We start from the raw sequence: 20,183 nt of genomic DNA, 5'->3' as shown, positions 1-20,183 counted from the left end.
GAGATGCTGGAGATTGAGCCTGGGTTGGTCAGCCTGGGTCGGTCCTGGGTCAGTTGCGTGCAAGACACTACTGTGTTATTGCTGTTATTGCTCCAGCCCCTAGTATTTGTGTCTGAGTGTGGAGGCCATGATGTCCTAAAAAGAGGCCACACACAGTCTGTCACACACACACACACACACACACACACACACACACACACACACACACACACACACACACACACACACACCAGCTCTCCTGACCCTCGGAAACACTTCCTGCTGCCTGCAGCTATGACCTCCTTCTCGGAACCGCTACACGTGAAATCGCCTGTCCGGGACAGCATGCCCTTGTCCAAAATGGCCGGCACCAGCGTCTACCTCAAGATGGACAGTTCACAGCCCTCGGGTTCCTTCAAGATCCGGGGCATCGGGAACCTCTGCAAAAAGGTGGGGGGTACCGAGGGACAGGGCAAGGGGGCTCTAGGACAGCCAGCACCCCTGTTCCCCTTCCTGTCCCCAGGCCCCCAGATGTGCTTCCTGCAGCCAAGGAGAGACCACTTCCCACCCTCTCCTCATCTTCCCCAAATCCAGACTCTGTGGGGACAGGGCAGGCCCCAATGGCCAGCAGCAGGTGGCAGTGGGCATGATTAGGGGCATTACTGGGCCTGACTCCTGTCCTCGTGTCTCCGCAGTGGGCTGAGCAAGGCTGTGAACACTTCGTCTGTTCTTCCGGTAGGTGACTGATCCTCTGCTGTGTGTCTCAGGGCCAGACCCAATCCCTCTCTGGGTCACAGTTCCATGGGGTCGGGGAGGGGTAATTCGGAACCCCAAAGGTGGTCGGGCTTCAGTTCCTAGACACCTGGCACTAAATCCCTGGCACCTTCACAGCTGGCAATGCAGGCATGGCGGCTGCCTATGCTGCCAGGAAGTTGGGCATCCCATCTACCATCGTGGTGCCCAGCACCACCCCGGCCCTCACCATCGAGCGGCTCAAGAATGAGGGCGCCACGGTCAAGGTGGTGGGGGAGGTGAGTGGCCTAGGGGTGGGAGGGGGCCGGGCAGGGGGCCCCGTACCTCCCCCTTACTCACACCTGCACTGCCCTGCAGACCCTGGACGAGGCCTTCGAGCTGGCCAAGGCTTTGGCAAAGAACAACCCGGGCTGGGTGTATGTCCCTCCGTTTGACGACCCCCTCATCTGGTATGTGGGGCCCACCCAGGGGTACGCAGGCAGGCAGACACCAGAGCAGCGGCATGGGCCCTCCCTGGGAAATATAGCTGGATGGGTCAGAATGGGGGAGCAGGGGTCAGAGAAATAGCACAGTGGTGGGGCATTTGTCTTTCATGTGGCTGACACGGGAAGAATCCGCTTCAATTCCCTGCATCCCATACAGTACCTCAGCTTGCCAGGGTGATTTCTGAGTGCAGAGCCAGGAGCAACCCCTGGGCACCGCTGGGTGTGGTCCAAAAAGTCAATCAATAAATAGTTGAAAAATAAAAAATAAAGATGGGGGGCTGCTTGGATGGGTGCCCTACCCTGACCGCTCACCAACCCCACCCCATGCAGGGAAGGCCACACCACCATCGTCAAGGAGCTCAAAGAGACGCTGAGTGCCAAGCCGGGTGCCATCGTGCTGTCGGTGGGCGGCGGAGGGATGCTGTGTGGGGTGGTCCAGGGGCTGCAGGAGGTGGGCTGGGGGGACGTGCCTGTCATCGCCATGGAGACCGTCGGGGCCCACAGCTACCATGCAGCCACCTCGGCCGGCAAGCTAGTCACCCTGCCACAGATCACCAGGTGAGCATTTGGGGGGGCTTCAGAACCTAGGGGTGTCCCCCACTTCATGAGGGGGTGGGCCACCCAGCCCATGAGGGGTGTAGCTGGGATAAAGTCTGGGATGGGGGTAGGGCTCAGCGCCGTTTCTGGACGAGAGAGGTGGGATGGTTCCTGCACTGGGTCTTCAGGGACTGCCCCCATCCACCAACTGGGCACCCCCACCTGTCTTCCGAGGTGCCATCCCAGAACAGACCCTTGACAGACGGGGCTCCATTAGGATTTGGGTGTCCATGTTATAAGAATAGTGTGCCATAGACGAGGTTTAAGAAACCTTCGTTGGGCTGGAGAGATAGCACAGCAGTGTTAGCTATGCAAGCAGTCAACCCAGGACCTAAGGTGATTGGTTTGAATCCCGGCATCCCATAGGGTCCCCCGTGCCTGCCAGGAGCTATTTCTGAGCAGATAGCCAGGAGTAACCCCCCTGAGCACTGCTGGGTGTGGCCAAAAAAACGAACAAAAAAAGAAACCTTCGTTCTGGTTTGGTTTGTTCTTGAGTTTTGGGCCACACCCAGTGGCACTGAGGGGGTTACATCTGGCTCTGTGCTCAGGAATCTTCACTCCTGACCATGTGAGATTCTGAAATTTGAACACCGGTCAACCACGTGCTGGCAAATGCTCTATCAGCTGTACTCTGGCCCTAAGACTTAAAAATCATTCTATTTAGGGGCCGGAGAGATAGCATGGAGGTAAGGCATTTGCCTTGCACGAAGGACGGTAGTTCTAATCCCGGCATCCTATATGATCCCCTGTGCCTGCCTGGCGGGTGCATTTTCTGAGCATAGAGCCAGGAGTAGCCCCTAAGCGGTGCCACGTGTGACCGAGCCAAAAACAAATTTTTTTTTCATTCAATATGAAGACTATACTTTCAGGGATCATTTCTTTTTTTTTTTTTTTGGTTTTTGGGACACACCTGGTGACGCTCAGGGGTTACTCCTGGCTATGCGCTCAGAAGTCGCTCCTGGCTTGGGGGACCACATGGGGGGGATCAAACCGCGGTCCGTCCTAGGCTAGTGCTGGCAAGGCAGAACCTTACCTCTAGCACCACCACACCGGCCCCTCAGGGATCATTTCTATAGTATGTGACTAGAGAAGTTTCTCTGGTTGTGTAGAAAAAAATCATTCTATTTGTCCAATTTAAAGTCGTTTTTTTTTGTTTTGTTTTTTGTTTTGTTTGTTTGTTTTTTGGGCCACACCCGGTGGTGCTCAGAGGTTACTCCTGGCTGTCTGCTCAGAAATAGCTCCTGGCAGGCACGGGGGACCATATGGGACACCGGGATTCGAACCAACCACCTTTGGTCCTGGATCGGCTGCTCGCAAGGCAAACGCCGCTGTGCTATCTCTCCAGGCCCCAATTTAAAGTTTTTAATTTGTCCAATTTTTAGTCTGTAAAGTTATTAAAAGTTTTTTTGTTCCATTTATCACAACATAGAGAAATGATGTGAAGACTAAGAATCTAAAACAGAGGCCCTCAAACCTTTGCATATTAAGTAGAAAAATAGCAAAATTTAGAGGCAAGGGCTGGAGCAACAGCACAGCGGGAGCATATTTGCCTTAAACACAGCTGACCCCGGTTCAACCACCCCGCATCCCATATGGTTCCCTGAGCACCATCAGGTGTGACTCCTGAGTACAGAGCCAAGAGTAAGCACTGAGCTTCCAAAACAAAACAGGAAAAACAGTGACTGTTCTGGGAGCCCTCTGGGCGGATTCTTTGAGTTTCCCTGGACCCAGATTGCTAGTCCTGTGCCTTGAGGGACATGCAAGGGGCCCGAGCTGAGGGAAGGGTTCAGCCCGGGAGGATTCTGATAATGCTGTTCTGATGTGAGCCCTGCTGTGGCTTTGGTTTTGGACTCCAAGCTGAGCAGCCATAGGGGGCTGTTCGCCCACAGATCAGCAGATCTGGGCTACAGGAGACACACACACACCCCGGCCCCTGCCTGGACCACCCCAGGTTCGCCCGCACTGACCCTTCTCCTCCTCCCTTCTTGTCCCTCGATCCTTCTGGCTCCGGTCCCAGTGTTGCCAAGGCCCTGGGCGTGAAGACAGTGGGGGCTCAGGCCCTGAAACTATTCCGGGAACACCCCATTTTCTCTGAGACCATCTCAGACCAGGAGGCTGTGGCCGCCATCGAGAAGTTCGTGGGTAGGTGCTGGGCCCCATCTGCACTGTGTGAGGCGAGGTTTCCACCCTGCTCAGCCCCCAAAACTACCCTTCAGCACATGGGGACCAGTAATATGCATCCCAGCAGTGAAGGAACAGGTGTGCTAATGGGAGTGCTGGGTATGACCCCGAAAGAAGAAAAAACAAACCCCACCAAACATAGTAACTGAGTACTTAATCGGCTGCGAGAGGCTGGAGAGAAAGCACAGTGGTAGGGTATTTGCTTTGCATGTGGTCAATCTAGGATGGAACAGGTTCAATCCCCAGCATCCCGTATGGCCCCCCGAGCCTAGCAGGAGCAATTTCTGAGCACAAAGCCAGGAGTAACCCCTGAGCACTATCGTGTATGCCCCCCCCCAAAAAAAAAACAAAATTATTTCTCTCCCTCTGATCAGAGGGGGCTTGAGTCTTTCCTGACAGGAAGATCCCAGGGGACAGTGGGTGTGGGGCCATCTTTAGCAAAAGACCAGCCTTCGGGGCCGGTGCGGTGGCACAGCGGTAGAGCAATTGCCTTGCACGCGGCTGACCTAGGACGGACCACGGTTCGATATCCCATATGGTCCCCCAAGCCAGGAGTGATTTCTGAGCACATAGCCAGGAGTAACCCCTGAGCATCACCAGGTGGGCCCCCCCACCCAAAAAAAATACCAGCCTGTGACATCGGTGGGCCGCTCACTGAGCCCCTCTTCACGCAGACGATGAGAAGATTCTAGTGGAGCCTGCGTGTGGCGCAGCATTGGCGGCCGTGTACAGCCGTGTGGTGCAGAAGCTGCAGGGCCAGGGTAAGCTGCGGACACCGCTGTCCTCGCTGGTGATCATTGTCTGCGGCGGCAGCAACATCAGCCTGGCCCAGCTGCAGACCCTCAAGGAGCAGCTCGGCATGAGCAACCGGCCGGCCAAGTGAGCCCCCACCCTGCCCTGGCACTGGGCCTTTCACCTCCTCGTCCCCACTCGCCCATCAAGGGCCACCATGCTCTCCACGCCAGAGCCGGAAGATCAGCAGCTGGCTGCACTCAGAACTCTGTGACCAACCCAAGACTGTCCTGTAGCCCTGCTCAGGCGGCCTCCGCATCCAGGTGCTCAGATCAGAGTGGGGCTCAGAGAGGGACCCGGATGAGATGATAGCGGCTGCCTCCCTCCCCTCAGTGAAGTGGACAGGGCCGGACTCCTTTGTCCGTTCCCCCAGAAAGCCCACCTCCCACCTCCACTCATTTTTCTAATGTGCAAACTTTTTCACTGACCAAAAAAAATGTATTTATGCAATGAGATGCTTGGGTTCTTTCTGCCAGCACCCCCCCACCCCAAGGTACTCTCCTCACCCTCCTGCTCCAGTATAAGCAGTGAGTGCCCCAACCCAAATACCACCAGTGTATTCCAAAATAACAACGAAAAAAACTCTAGTACAAGAACCAGAAAAAAAAGTAGGCACCCAACAACTGGAGAAAAGGAAGACAATGTGAATGGACAGAAAGCTGGATGATACAGAGATATTTGGCTAGAAGGATGAAGATATGGATGGATGGTTGAATGGGTGGATGGAGAGTTGGATAGATGAAAACATGATGGATGGATGGATGGATGATGATGATGATGATGATTAGATGAATAGAAAATTGGATGATGATTGATTGTATGGATGATTGGTGGATCGATGATGGTTAGGTGAAGTGATGGTTGGATGGATGAATGGTTGCATGGATAGAAGGTGCATGGATGATAAATTATGAAAGAATGAATGGAAGATATAAGACTGAGTGGGTAAATGATGATGGTGGGTAACAATGGTTGTTTGGTGTGTGAATGGAGAACTGGACTGATGTATGGTTGAATGGGTGAATGGACAGGCTGATGGACTGTTGGATGGATAGGTGAATGGACAGATAGATGGATGTTTGGATGGACAGATGGATGAATAGATGGATGATTGGATGGATGTGTGGACAGATTGAGAGATGGTTGATTAGATGGACAGGTGGATGGTTAGTTGGATGGGCTAAACATGGCTGGGTAGTTGTGTTGATAAAGGTGCATGAGTGATAAATGGTGGAAAGCTGGATGGATGAGTGGGTGGATACACAATATATGCATGAGTAAATGATAGAAGGATGTGGATGGATAGATGGAAGGCGCATGGCTAACTGGGTGAATGACACTGGGTGGGTGCATGCACCTCAGGGGTAAAGGATGGCTGTAGGTAGGTGACAGGTGGGTGATAGATGGCTGGACAGGCAGATGCACAGGTACACGGTGGATAAGCAAAACCCATGCCCCAGGGAAAAGGTGCCAGCCTCCCTTCACCTCTGACCCAAAAAGCACAGCACAAAGTTATGGCCTCTTATTTAATGGTGGCACAGTCTGCAACTTAGTTCCTACAGCAGAGAGCTGTGGGCACTGCCCTGAGGCCAGGGGCAGGTCTATACTGGGGGCTAGAGGGCATGAGGCTGGAGACTGGGTCAGACACTCCGATCTACCCCCAGGAAGAGGAGGCCACTTAGGACCCCCAAACACCAGGTGCTGGAAGCTTTGGTTATTCGTTTTCAAGTTCTTGTCCTTAAGGAAGCTGCCCGTGGGGTAGGGTAACGGTGGGGGGCTCCTGTTTAACCAGAGAGGAGTTGAGGCTGGGAGGAGTGAGACCACACACACACACACACACACACACACACACACACACACACACACACACTAACTCACTCACTCACCCACTCACTCTCACACTCACAAACCACGACAGGAATGAGGAGAGGGGACAGAGGCAAGGACGAATTCTCTGAGGAGAGACAAATTTGAGTCCCTAGGGGAGAGATAAAGTCCCCCATAGGAGAAACGAGGACAAGTCCCCCCAGCAGAGAGGACCAGGCCTCTTCGGCCCCAACCTCTTGAGCTCTTAGAAGAGGAACAGCATGAGAATTGGGGTCCTGAGGTGGGAAAGACAGAAGCCAGGGGAGAAGGAAGGAGAGAGGGAGAGATGAAGAAACAGAAGGGAGAGACAGGGGGAGCACTCACCCATTTGGGGGCGTCGGTTCTGACCCCTTTGTGTTCCGTGCCTGTCCGTGAGGCAGCCCTGAGCAGGGTGAACCTGGCAGACCTCGGGGCCAGCAGGGCAGAGCAGGACAGGCCAAGGGCAAACCCATGCCAGGGGAGCAAAGGGGCAGAAGAGGCAGGGATGGGGCAAAGATGGAAAGGTTCCACCCAAGGGGTGGGGCTAAGGCAGGCTGGGCAGTCCTGAGTGGAGCTGGGGCGGGACTAAGCTGAAGTGCTTAAAGGGGCCCTGGAGGGGCCAGGTGAGTTCTGTAGGGCTGAGTAGCCAAGGGCCACTGGCTCAGTCCCACCCGATCTCGACAGGCAGGAACTTCCAGAGGTCGGGCTGGCCCATGTGCAGCAGATGACTGAAGGCTGAGGTGCTCCACTCGAAGGGGGGCACCTGGTCCCACGTGGGGCCGCTGACTGCCACCATCCGTAGGTCCTTGGCCAGGCCCAAGCTCGTCACCTGGGGGCCAGGCCGGAGCAGGAGGCTCAGTGACCGCCGGGCTCCCAGAGCCCACCCTAATTCTAACCCCCGGGTCCCCACACCCTGCCTCTTGCCCAGGCTTGCCAGTGCCACCTTGGTGTCGATGCCCCCGTGGGAGCGCATCTGCAGGGCTTGAAAGGGGTAGGAGCCGTTGGGTGAATTGAGGTCCGAGCGGGCTGAGATGGCGTTCTCGGCGTTCGGCTTGGGGCTGCAGTTGTCACAGAGTGACAGGGGGTCATGGAGGAAGTCATTGTACCTGGCATTGGGGTGGGAGCCGTGTGTCACAGAGCAGCAAGTGACCAAGACCCCGAGACCCCACCCATTGGCCCCTGCCTCAGTCCATCCAGGCAGTTTGTCTGTTTCCTAAAGTGGGCAACAGAAGGAGCCTTAGACCCCCTAGACCCAGGGGCCAGCAGAACCTCAGGTGCAGACAGGGGACCTCATGAGATGGAGGGAACCCGTAGATAGGGGTGATGCAGGAGACCCCACCAGTCTTGGGGCATTACCTCATGAGCCGGAACATGGAGGGCACATCACGAACTAGGGAGTGGTCGCGACGGAAGATTCGGGCACGGGGGTTCCGGGTGTAGGAGAACCAGTCCCCGTACTGGGCCACGAGGCTTGGCAGCCCACTGGCATTGAACACAGCTTCAAAGGACCTGCCAGGAAGTGGGGGTCACTCCCATTCCTCAGGCCTCACCTGCCCTGGCTGGGGCACATCACATCTGGTTTGAGCTTGGAGCATGGTTCGGGGTGGTGTCAGGGGTCAGCAGTCAAAGGCCAGGGTCAGGGAGTGCCACACTTGAGTTCTGGGGGTCCGGTGCATTTCCAAGCCAACCTCCCTCCTTGCCCAGCTACGGGGCCTGGAAGAAGCCAGGTGCTCAGGACTTTGCCCCCCCCCTCCAGGGACAGGGACAGAAGTCCTGGCCATCAGGGGTAGAGGCAGTGGGGGACAAGTGAAAAGGCCCCGACCAGACAGCGTGTAAAGCTGGGCAGGCTGTAAGAGCTAACTGGGGAGGGTGCAAGAGCTGGCCTAAAAGCCAGAGCTGCACCCCCCAAACTATCAGAGGGTGCATCTAATGGGGCAGGGATTCACCGGGGAGGGAAAAGACGTACGGGATGTTGTAGCTGGCCCAGTACGTATTGTTGTAGAGTTCCAAGGTCTTGTCCTCCACCAGCACCATGCCCCTGTGGTGGGAGCAGAGGGCACCATATGGGCACCTGCTACTGAATGAGGGACGGTGGCCCTCTGCATCCAGCCTCAGACTGGAGGCCCCTCATAAAGGAAGACCTCTGGGACCATTTTCCCGTCCTACTCACGGGAGCTGCTCCAGGACAGTGAGCAATCCGCTCTGTTTTTTAAACTTGCCGGGAGTGAAGGCACCATAGTCCACGATCATCCACTGGTTGTTGTACCTGGTGAGGAAGGGAGGAAGTGGAGCACATACAGAGACAGCAAGGCTTCCAACGTCACCTCAAATCTTCACCTGTAAGCTTACAGGTGGCTCCCACTCCTGTCAGGGATCAGCGCTTCTGGCCGCCGCCTAGACCCCAGGCACCCTAGTGCCACAGCTCTGGCTCCTTGAGGTCCCTCCACATAGCCCTCACCCTCCCGTAGCCCCCAGGTTCTCCTGGCCATCCTCGGAGACCCCTCCCCAGGGGGAGGCGCTTCGGGCCGTGAGAGCGTGGCAGGGCCACTCACGTGCCACTGTTGAACTTCTTGAAGACGTTCGCCCAGGAGGGCCCATTCAGGGCCAGGCGATTGGCCACCATACTACGCAGCCACTCCAGCACTGAGCCCTTGGGGTACACGAACTGCCACAGCTTGGGGTTCCTGTTGCCGATGGTCGTCTCCAGGGCCACCTGAGGGAGGGGGCCACTGGACTCACTGCAGGGCACATGCCAGGAGGGAGCGACGTGTCCCAAAGACTCCAGCTCATACTTGTGCCAGAAGTCACACCTGTGCTAGAGTCACACCTGCAGGAGTCACACCTGTATGGAGTCACACTTATCACCTGCACCAGGAGTCACATTTACACCAAGAATCACCAGTCTGGCGTCACACCTGCACCAAGAGTTATCAGTCAGTAGTCACACCTGTACTAGAAGTCACACCACACACACTGCACCAGGAGTCACACCTACACAAGGAATCACATCTGTCTGGAATCTGACCTTCCAGATCTCCCACCCACAGGGCCTTGAAAGCCCCTGAGAGCAGCCCATCTTAGAGACCGGGAGTTCCCATTTGCTCAGGGTGCTGGAGGAGTAGGCTGAGGGGTCACTGACAGTGGCTCCTCCTCCATGCCAGTGGGGGTACACATGGTGAGGTCAGTAGCAACCAGCTAAGGCCCTTTCTTGCCCCTCAAAAACCAGTGGCCAGGCCTGGAGAGATAGCACAGCGGCGTTTGCCTTGCAAGCAGCCGACCCAGGACCAAAGGTGGTTGGTTCGATTCCCGGTGTCCCATATGGTCCCCTGTGCCTGCCAGGAGCTATTTCTGAGCAGACAGCCAGGAATAACCCCTGAGCGCCGCCAGGTGTGGCCCAAAAAAACAACAACAAAACAAAACAAAACCAGTGGCCCCCACACCCACTTTCTGGGAGGTGCTGACACCCCACACCAGCCAGCTGCTGCGTGTTAGCGTGTTAGTGAACTAGGAGGCAGAGGCTGTGTTTGCTTCTGTGATGGCTCCAGGATATGCAGTAATACCGCCAATGGCCTTACGTTGGGCTGAATAAACATTCTCCTGGGGCCAGATAGGGAGGGCACTTGTCTTGCACGTGGCCAACCTAGGTTTAGTTCCTGGCATGCCATATGGTTCTCCAAGCATCACCAAGAGTGCTTGCTGAGTGCAGAGCCGGGGTGCCCCAAAAGCAAAAACTACCACAACAAATAAGCATTCTCCTGAGAAGGCCTCCTGTCCTATCTGCAGGAGAAGGGGACCTGTCACTCCAGCTCTGTCCAGCCTCCCCTTCCATGGACAGAACCACACCTGACTCTTGAGTGCCCTGAAACAGTGCCCTAAAACAGAAAAGCAGGCCTGCTCCCAGGCCCAGCCTGGCCGCCTCTCACCAGGTCTTTGTCCCCGGCAATGGTTTCTCTCAGGCCTGAGTTACCCTGGCAATGGCGGGTCTGGGCCCAGGAACTGATTTCTATGCAAGTCTGGACCCTGGCCAGGAAAGCCGATCAAAACAACACTGTCCGGAGCATTTCTCCAGAAGTGGGGGCAGACGGCGGGCAGGAGGCAGCAGGAGAAAGACCCAGCTCAGGGTGGGCCTGGCCCATGGGCAGAAGTCAGAACCAGACTGCCCAGGTCCAGAGGACCCACCCAGGGCCCAGCCTGCAGCTTCTGGGCACAACTGGGAGGCAGCAAAAGGGGCTGGGCCAGGAGTGGACTTTGGTGGGTCTCAGGGATTTGCATGAAACAGCCCCCCACAGTCCAACTCACCAGCTTGCTCTCTATAATGTAGAAGTCATCGCAGGAGAAGAGGACCCCCGGGTAGGACGAAAAGACCAGCTTGTTGCCGGGAATAGGGGCAGAGTTCTCTGGGGAGACAGAGCAGGGAGGGGTGTGGTTAGGCAAGCCTGTAGGAGACCCCTGACCCTCACCCCAGAGGGATGGACCAGCCCTGCAGCTGGACCCCTGCAGCTTACTAAGTCTCTCTGAGCCTTAGTTTCTTTTTTGGGGGGAGACCATATGGGATGCTGGGGATCGAACCCAGGTCAGCCGTGTGCAAGGCAAATGTACTGCTACTGTGTTATCGTTCTAGCCCAAGCCTTAGTTTCCTAATTGGCAAGAGGGGGACTAATCATTCAGTGCTCCAGCTACAAGATCACAGGCAAGCAGGAAACCTACAACCAGGCTCACACAACCAGCCCAGCATATATCAGGGGGAAAGGGAATTCAGGAGACAGGGGACGGCACCTGGAGAAGGTGAACCCAAGATCATTTATGCTAATGACAGGAAAATTCACACAGCAGGGTCTAGAGTGATAGTACCAGGCGGGAGGGTGCTTGCTTTAAATGCAGTTGAGCCTAGTTCCATCCCAGCATCCTGAGCCATCCAGGAGTCAATACTGCGCACAGAGCCAAAGGGTAACCCGAGCATCACCAGGCGTGGCTCAAAAACCAAAAGGAAAAAAAGCTCATGGCTGGAGAGAGAGCACAGCAGTAGGGGATTTGCCTCACATGCGGCTGGCTGACTTGACACCGACCCAGGTTTGATTCCCAGGTTTAATTCCACGTGGTCCCCCGAGCCTGCCAGGAGAGATTTATTTTTTATTTATTTTTTGGTTTTGGGCCACACCCGACAGTGCTCAGGGGTTACTCCTGGCTGTCTGCTCAGAAATAGCTCCCGGCAGGCATGGGAACCATATGGGACACTGGGATTCGAACCAACCACCTTAGGTCCTGGATCGGCTGCTTGCAAGGCAAACACCGCTGTGTTATCTCTCAGGGCCCTATTTTTTTTTTTTTTGGGCCACACCCGGTAACGCTCAGGGGTTACTCCTGGCTATGTGCTCAGAAGTTGCTCCTGGCTTGGGGGACCATATGGGACACCGGGGGATCGAACCGCGGTCCGTCCAAGGCTAGCGCAAGAAAGGCAGGCGCACCTTACCTTTAGCGCCACCGCCCGGCCCTATTTTTTATTTTTTTAAGGGGGGGGCACACCTGGTGACGCTCAGGGGTTACTCCTGGCTATGTGCTCAAAAATCGCTTCTGGCTTGGGGACCATATGAGACGCTAGGTGATAGAACCTCGATCCGTCCTAGGCTAGTGTGGGCAAGGCAAAAGCCTTACAACTTGCACCACCGCTCTGGCCCCTGCAAAGAGCGATTTCTGAGCGCAGAGCCAGGAGTAACCTGAGCGCCGTCAGGTATTGCCAAAAAACAACAACAAAAATGAAATAAAATAAAATAAGCACAGCAAAATCACAAAGAGCTGAAGCAACACAGGAACAACCAACAGGGCTGGCAGTTCCTCAACAGTAGGGACAGGGTCAGACTATAAAGGCCTTTTTGTTTGTTTTTTTTTGGGGGGGGGCACACCCGGCATTGCTCAGGGGTTACTCCTGGCTGTCTGCTCAGAAATAGCTCCTGGCAGGCACGGGGGACCATATGGGACACCGAGATTCGAACCAACCACCTTTGGTCCTGGATCGGCTGCTCGCAAGGCAAACGCCGCTGTGCTATCTCTCCGGGCCCTATAAAGGCCTTTCATGCTGGGGCGAGTCCTGGCTCTACTCAGGGACTTGTACAATGCCAGGGATCGAACTTGGGTTGGCTGTACACAGGGGGTAACTCCCTTGCCTCCTGTACTATCTCCTGATCCTTCGACTACACATTCTAACTAATTTTTTTTGGTGGTGGAGAGGTCACATCTGGCGATGCTCAGGGGTTACTCCTGGCTCTGTGCTCAGGGATCACTCCAGGAGTGGGTCTCCAGGGACCACAATCGAGTGTCAGGGTTTGAACTTGGGTCAGCTGCATGCAAGACAAGAAAACCTCCCAAGGGGGCTGGAGCGGTGGCACAAGTGGTAGGGCATTTGCCTTTCATGTGCTAACCTAGGACAGACCTTGGTCCGATCCCCTAGTGTTCCATATGGTCCCCCAAGTCAGGAGCGATTTCTGAGCACTAGCCAGGAGTAACTCCTGAGTCACCAGGTGTGCCCCCTCAAAAAAAAAAAAAAAAAAACCAAGGGGAACGGAGGGGAGCGATGGTATATCAGGAAGGGTTCTTGCCTTGCATGTGGCTGATCCGGGTTCAATCCCTGGCATCCCACAGGGTTCCCAAGCCGCATCAGGAGTGATTCCTGAGCACAGAGCCAGGAGTAACCCCTGAGCACCGAATATGGCTCAAAGGAAAAAAAAAAAAGCAAAAAAACACTCCCTGCTATACAATTATTCTGGCCCAGAATTTTCTGACATTCTGTAGCAAGCCTGGCTGACTTAAACCCCAGAAGCAGCACCAAGTGGCCCTGCAGCCTCCTCTGAAACCCTTCAATGGAACATCTGGTTCTGCTGGCAAAAAATGGCCGGAATAGGCCCCAGGCCTCCTCCCAGGCATAGCAGAAAAACCCTTTGAAGATATGGTGGACTCACTCCCAGCGTACCATGGATGCCTTGCCGGAAGGAGAACTGGTATTTCTTAACAACGCGGAGCATGTTCTGATATGAGCTCCAGGTGTTGTGGGCCACCAGCAGTTCCTCATAGTCCGGCAGTAGCTTGATGAGAGCAGAGCAGGAGCCTGAGCCCAGCACATGCCTGGCCCTGGTCTTGTTCAGGGCCAGCTCCAAGTCCTCCAGGTCCCCGGCAAGCTGCAGCAGGCTGGGGAGGACGGGTACAGGCAGGTCAGCACAGGGGCCCCCACCAAGGCGACCAGGCTGAGCACCTCTGACTCCCCCACTGTCCTCTGCCAAGTCAGGACCACTCACAGGAAGCCCAGTGGCTTGAGGGAAAACTGCCTGATGGGGAAGTTCACGCTGCCTTCATAGCTGTCCTCCAGACCCTTCAGCTGCAGAAGGATAAGTCGAACCTAGGGGCCGAGAGACAGGGGTGGGGCCCATCACAGGCCATATGACTCCCCCATACCAGTATGGGTTCCAGCCAGGGTAAACAGACCAGGGAGGACCCAGATGCATGCTTAGTCTCCAGCTGCCTGACTCCCACTTTCTCCACCTCTCCATGATAAGCACCCTCCTACCTGCAATCCCTCAGCTTTGGGTGCCCATGGGGCAGGCCCCAAATCATCCCCGTTTAATGGCCCAGCTCAATGCTGCCTCCTTCTGAAAGCCTCCAGGCCTGCCACTGTTGACCATTCTTGGTGTGAACTTTAGTCCCTGACTGCTGCGCTGCTGGCTGCCTCAGAGCACCTGCCTTGAGCCTGGACTTCTCCCCTTGGCCCCTTTGTGTTCAAAGAGTGTCCATTATCTGCCACCATATTCCCATGGGGCCTTGGACTGTGCCTGCCATACACTTAATCAAGGGATGAAGAAAGGAAGAATGGATGGTGGAAGGATTGATGGTGAAGGATAGATGATGGACAGATGGTGGGTAGAAGGATGAATGATGGGTGGATGGATTGTGGGTAGAAAAAGGATTGTGGGTAGATGGGTGGGCAGATAGATGAAGGAATAGATGGATGAATGGATGGCTTGGAAAGATGGATAAGTAATGGATGGAGAGAGGATATGGGAATAAATGAATAGGATGGACAGGAAGGAGGGATGGATGGATGGATGGACGGACGGACGGACGGATAGGTGAATTGGATGGGTAGACAGTAAGTGGATGGATGGATGGATGGACAGAGTGGGTGGTGGGTGAATGGATGGACAGAGTGGGTGAGTGGGTAGATGGATGAATGGATGGGTGCGTAGATGGATGGATGCATGAATGGATGGGTGGAAGGTTGGATGGATGGATGGATGGATGGATGGATGGATGGATGGATGGATGGATGGATGGATAGACAGAGTGGGTGGGTTGGTGAGTGAGTGAATAGATGAGTGGGTGGGTAGATGGATGGGTGAGTGGGTAGATGAGTGGATGGGTGAATGGATGGGTGGATGAATGTGGGTGGGTGGATGGATGGATGGATGGATGGATGGATGGATGGATGGATGATGGATGGATGGAATGATGGACGGATGAATGGATAGATGGACGGACGACGGATGGATGGATGGATGGATGGATGGATGGATGGATCAATGGATGAGTGGGTGGTGGGTGGATGGATTCATGGGTGATAAGGTATGGAAGAACAGAGAATGGTGGAAAACAGGTAGAGTAGGGTAGGATAGCTGGATAGTGGGTGCATGGGTGGATGGGGCAAAGGTAGATGGTGGAAGAGTGGTAGATGGGTAGGTACAAAGCGGACAATGGTGCGAATGACAGACACAAACTGGAGCTGGCAGAGAGGAGAGTAGAGCACAACCAGGCGGGTCACAAGCAAACACTCCCTCCCCACCCCAGCACTGCTGCCACTCCCACCTGGTGCCAATAAACTGAGTCCTTTTCCAAGGCCATCATCTCCTGCATCCACGCCAGGTTGGTTTCAAGGAAGCTCTTGAGCTTCTCACAGTAATCGACTTCGTACTCGAAGGGGCCACAGTAGTTCACCACCGTGTTCATCCAGTGCATGTAGATAAGCTGTAGGGCGGGCAATGTGGGAGGTGGTTCCTCCCACGCCAGGTGCGCCCCTCGTCCCTCCAGCTTGAAAGATGCCACCTCCTGTGGTGGTTCCCCCCATGCCAGGTGCGCCCCTTATTCCTCCAGCTCAAAAGATGCTGCCCTCTCTGGGCAGCCTTCCACTCTGCCTGTCCTATGCCAGAGTGTGGGCCAGGTGCTGGGGACATGGTTGGGGACAGGATAGGATCACAGCTCAGACTATTCACTCTGTGTTTTGCTTTACAACCTAGAATGTGCAACAAACTTTTCTCCTGCATCAAATTGTGCCTAGTGTAATTGGGGGGGGGGGGGTGCTTAAAGTGGAACCTGGAGACATATACAAGTCATGAGCTCCATCCCCACCCAAATGCACTGGATCTGTTTATTAATTTTTCTGCAACAGTTTCTACTGGAAGGAATGTAGAGAGGGGGAGAAAACCCTCAGCACATTTAAAATAAAATCATTAGGGGCCAGAGAGATAGCGCAGTGGGCAGAGTGCTTGTCTTAAATGCAGCCAACCTAGAGTCAATCCCCAACATCCCACATAGTCCCGAGCCCCATCAGGAGCGATCCCCGAGTGGAGAGTCAAGAGTAAACCCGGAGGGCCCGGAAAGATAGCACAGTGGCGTTTGCCTTGCAAGCAGCCGATCCAGGACCAAAGGTGGTTGGTTCGAATCCCGGTGTCCCATATGGTCCCCTGTGCCTGCCAGGAGCTATTTCTGAGCAGACAGCCAGGAGTAACCCCTGAGCACCGCTGGGTGTGCCCAAAAAACAAAAAACAAAAAAACAAAAAAACAAAAAAACAAAACAAGAGTAAACCCGGAGTACCAGTAGGTATGGTTTCCCCTACCTCCCAGAAGAAAACATAATTAATGCTCTACTTATTATTTGGGGGGGGGGGGCCTTCAGCTACTCCCTGTTCAGTGCTCAAGGGTCACTTGAAGTGGGACTAGAGGCCAAGGTGGTGCCAGCGACAAAGCCTGACACCCATGTACTGCCTTCCAGCTCCTAGGGGAGGCGGGTTGGGGACAAATGTGGGCATGCCTTTTCCTCCCACCCCACACAGACCTTGGAATGCAGAGTGCTCACTTACTTCCTGGGACACTGAAGCCTCCGCCACGCCCGCAGCATAGGCCTGCAGGCTGTCATTGAAGTGTCCATTCGTGTGCACCTCCAGCTGGGCCCATCTGGGGGGTGAGCAGGTGAATCACAGAGCAGCCGTACCCCACCCCACCTAGCTGGGGGTCTTGTCTAGCAAACCCTTTCGTCTGTGGATGTCATTTACTGCACTGCACCTGCTTGGAGAAAGTGGGCTGGGCTGTGTCCTGAGTGGGACGATCCCTTCTTGTGGGGGCTTCACTTCCTCCCCCATGTAAGGGTTCAGGAAAGTGGGTGGGAAGAAGGCTGTAGGACTTGAGGCCAGAGCTAGCTGATGTCACCCCACCCACACCAATGGCTTCTCCCCTCTCCACAAACCAACTCCAGGACACCCTGTCTCCAAGCCTGGTGTCAGATTATAGCAGACATGAGGGGCAGAGAGGATTCAGGGAGGATTCAGAGGGGGCAGCCCAGGTCTCCAGGAGTAGAAAGGAAGGACACCAAGACCAGACACATTAAAATCCTGATTCCTGATCTCGGGGCTGGAATGATAGCACAGTAGTAGGGTGTTTGCCTTACAAGCTACCAACCCAGGCCAGACACAGGTTTGATCCCTGGCATCCCATATGGTCCCCTGAGCCTGGCAGGAGTGATTTCTGGGCACAGAGCCAAGAGTAACCCTTGAGTTAATAAAATAAATTTTATTTTATTAAAATCCTGCTCTCTGGGGTCGAAGATATAGTATAAATATAGGGTGTAGGCCTTGCACATGGCGGATCCGGGCTGATCCCTGGCACTCCATATGATCCCCCTGAGTACCGCAGAATGAGTAGTAAACCCTGAGTATTGCTGAGTGTGGCCCAAAAACCAAAGCCTTCCCCCCCAAATTCTAACTTCCAGGGCCAGAGCAATAGCAAAGAGGAGAGGGTGAATGCCTTGCAGGTGGCCAACCCAGGTTTGGTCCCCGCACTACATATGGTCCCCAAAGAACCACTAGCAGTGAGCTGAGTAGAGTTAGGAGATCTGAACACTCCTCCAGATGTGTCCCCCCAAACTCAAAATAAATGATAAGTAAAATCCTGGCCTCCAGCCTTCAAACACTCTGACAGTCTGTCACCCCCCCCACACACACACACACACACACACACATCAGAGATTTTGTCAAGAGGATGGTGGGGCAACTCCCAAATGCCTCCTTGCACCAGATCTGTCTCTGGAGTGACATTTCCCCAGGGCCCACAGCCTTCCCTCCACCATCGCCCTACAGGTACCGGGGAGGGGAGTATTCGGGTCAGGAAGAGGCCAAAACAGAAAAAGGAGAAAGCAAGAGAGGTGGAAGAGCCCTGGGCTCACAGCAGAGGCCTGTTTCCCCAGCTGTAAAACAGGTCCCAGCACACCTGCTCTTCCAGCTGTGAATGTAGGCGGGACTTCTGAAAACTCTTCTGGGAAGTTCCCTCCAAGAACCCTTTAGGGAAGCAAGAGATAAAGAGAGGGGAAAGTGACCTGCCCAAGATCACACAGCAGAGGGGTGGGCTCTGAAACAATTCAGGAAGCTTTCTCCAACTCTTTCCCTAACTGATGTTCCAGGCGTGGCCAGACAACTACCACCACCTTCGACTGAGCCTCTCCACTAGCAGTTTTCCCTACAGGGTAGAGATTAGTCACAGCCTGGGCCAAACACAGATGTGAGTCAGCACATTCGAGGACATGGAGCACAGAATCACGGTTCCCTACATAGACCCCAGCCCAGCATGTTTCCCCCCTCTCCCTGGAATCCTCCCTGGTGTAGCCTCTGCCCCTAGGTCCCAGGCCTACAAAAAAGGCCTTCTTCCCAGCCTCCATCAGATGTGATCATCCCTCAAGTGCCATAAAAATCACACGTATGGGGGTGTCCCCACTAGCCAACACCTGCAGACAGGGGTGCGTGTCAGCAAGATGAGTCGGGCAAGCCCATGTCGGGTGGGGGCAATGAAGTTTGAAATAAGGGAAAAGGGATGGGGTAGGGGGCGTCCTGAAGATTCTCAAACACAGCCTGGATCCGGGCCTGCTGACAAAACTTATAGGCAACGGCTGGGCCCTCCCTCTGTACCCCCCACTAAAGGGGACCCCCTCTTTTGCTCAACTGTGCTCCCCATTAAACAGGACCCTCCTGTCCTGCTTATCTCCAAGAGAACCAGGTAAGTGAGGGAGGACTGGACGAAGGAAAAAGGGGCTGGTGGGAGGCCTGGGGAGAAACCCCACCCTCCCACCTACCCACCCAGCCACCCAGCCTCCTGGCCACAGGTCGGACCCCCCCAGATGAATCAAGGAACTGGGGGGGGGGGGGTGTCAGCGCCTAAGACTAAACTCCCAGGGGTTCAGAAAGAACAGAGAAAGACAGGGGCCAGCCCTGGAGATGGGGATGAAGTCTCTGGGAGTCGCCCTCCAGCTTCCCAACTTTTTGGCAAGGGAGGCGAAGGGTCGGGAGCACCCCCTGAACTCCACAAGCAGGGGCTAGGAGGGAACTTTTTCCCCCTGCCTCCAGGGCGCCTCCTCCCGCACACCCTGGCGGGGGTGCCGAGTTCGAGTCCCACGGCCCCACGGCCCGGTCCTCACCCGGTCTGCTGGATGGCGTTGCTGAGGCTGGCCCAGGCCACGGCGTCCGGGTGGAGGCCCTGCAGCACCTGCAGTTGCCCCGTCCCGGGGTCGAGAACCACGGAGCGCAGCACGGGCGCGTCGGCCGAGTGCCCGCGGCCGCCCCAGTCGGGCTTCGGGGAGGGGATCGCCAGGACGCTCGGGGACCACGCCGCCAGCACGGCCAGCGCCAGGGCCAGCCACAGCGCCAGCGCCCGCCATAGAGACAGCGGCAAGACGGGGCGGCCAGGCTCGGAGCCGAGCAGCGGAGCCATCGCGACGGCGCCCACCGGATCACGTGACCGCGCGACGCCACGGCGGGGGCGGGACCAAACGCTGGAGGGGCGGCGCTGGAGCGCTAGCGTTCGGGTGGGTGGGGCTTAGGGAGCGCGGGGGCGGGGCTTGCCCGCGCTCATAGGTTGGGAGGTGGGGACGAGGGGCGGGGCTTGAGAGCGGTCTTCAGGGTGGGCGGGGCTTAGAGGACGCCTGGGAGGGCTTGCTCGCTCTCCGAGGTTGGGAGGTGGAGCGCGGGGCGGAGCTTGAGAGCTGTCTTCCGGGTGGGCGGAGCTTTGGTCGCACTTCGAGGCTGGGAAGTGGGGCGCGGGCGGGGCGTGAGAGAGGAGTTCCGATGTGGGCGAGGTTGGGGTCTCGCCGGGGCGGGGCTTGCTCTCGCTTCGAGGTTGGGAGGTGGGACGCGGGGCGGGGCTTCAGAGAGGTCTTTCGGGTGGGCGGGGCATTCGTCGCGGGCGCGAAGGCGCGGATGGGGCCAGGGCAGATCTTTGGGCGGAGCAGGGGCGGGTGTGGGCGTGGTCTTT

The 20,183-nt window shown here is 55.8% G+C and overlaps 2 protein-coding genes across 2 annotated transcripts; one reads left to right on the top strand and one right to left on the bottom strand.

Moving 5' to 3' along the window:
- The first annotated feature begins 262 nt into the window (after positions 1 to 262).
- Positions 263 to 5,223, top strand: LOC126030691 (L-serine dehydratase/L-threonine deaminase). The gene is made up of 7 exons (XM_049788904.1): positions 263 to 429; positions 675 to 714; positions 871 to 1,010; positions 1,090 to 1,181; positions 1,548 to 1,775; positions 3,832 to 3,956; positions 4,670 to 5,223. The coding sequence occupies exons 1-7, from the start codon at positions 274 to 276 to the stop codon at positions 4,876 to 4,878; spliced, it is 990 nt and encodes a 329-aa protein (XP_049644861.1). The 5' UTR covers positions 263 to 273; the 3' UTR covers positions 4,879 to 5,223.
- A 1,794-nt stretch (positions 5,224 to 7,017) lies between these two features.
- On the bottom strand, positions 7,018 to 19,649 carry PLBD2 (phospholipase B domain containing 2). The gene is made up of 12 exons (XM_049788811.1): positions 19,351 to 19,649; positions 16,751 to 16,844; positions 15,480 to 15,638; positions 13,919 to 14,019; positions 13,597 to 13,811; positions 10,932 to 11,029; positions 9,185 to 9,345; positions 8,803 to 8,898; positions 8,599 to 8,670; positions 7,989 to 8,141; positions 7,576 to 7,738; positions 7,018 to 7,461 (listed from the first exon to the last, which is right to left on the bottom strand). The coding sequence occupies exons 1-12, from the start codon at positions 19,641 to 19,643 to the stop codon at positions 7,294 to 7,296; spliced, it is 1,773 nt and encodes a 590-aa protein (XP_049644768.1). The 5' UTR covers positions 19,644 to 19,649; the 3' UTR covers positions 7,018 to 7,293.
- Positions 19,650 to 20,183: the final 534 nt, after the last annotated feature.

The sequence above is a fragment of the Suncus etruscus genome, chromosome 15 (genome assembly GCF_024139225.1).
Source record: "Suncus etruscus isolate mSunEtr1 chromosome 15, mSunEtr1.pri.cur, whole genome shotgun sequence".
NCBI lineage: Eukaryota > Metazoa > Chordata > Mammalia > Eulipotyphla > Soricidae > Suncus > Suncus etruscus.
This window is presented reverse-complemented; position numbering and strand designations above follow the sequence as displayed.

Excerpts from the sequence above, each read along its gene's own strand:
- PLBD2 (XM_049788811.1), bottom strand. The coding sequence starts at position 19,643 with ATGGCTCCGCTGCTCGGCTCCGAGCCTGGCCGCCCCGTCTTGCCGCTG. Across the intron at positions 8,899-9,184 it reads AAGAAGTTCAACAGTGGCAC|GTACAACAACCAGTGGATGA; the intron begins GTGAGTGGCCCT and ends CTTCCTCACCAG. Across the intron at positions 7,739-7,988 it reads TCCATGTTCCGGCTCATGAG|GTACAATGACTTCCTCCATG; the intron begins GTAATGCCCCAA and ends CCCCAATGCCAG.
- LOC126030691 (XM_049788904.1), top strand. The coding sequence starts at position 274 with ATGACCTCCTTCTCGGAACCGCTACACGTGAAATCGCCTGTCCGGGAC. Across the intron at positions 1,011-1,089 it reads CGGTCAAGGTGGTGGGGGAG|ACCCTGGACGAGGCCTTCGA; the intron begins GTGAGTGGCCTA and ends ACTGCCCTGCAG. Across the intron at positions 3,957-4,669 it reads CGCCATCGAGAAGTTCGTGG|ACGATGAGAAGATTCTAGTG; the intron begins GTAGGTGCTGGG and ends CTCTTCACGCAG.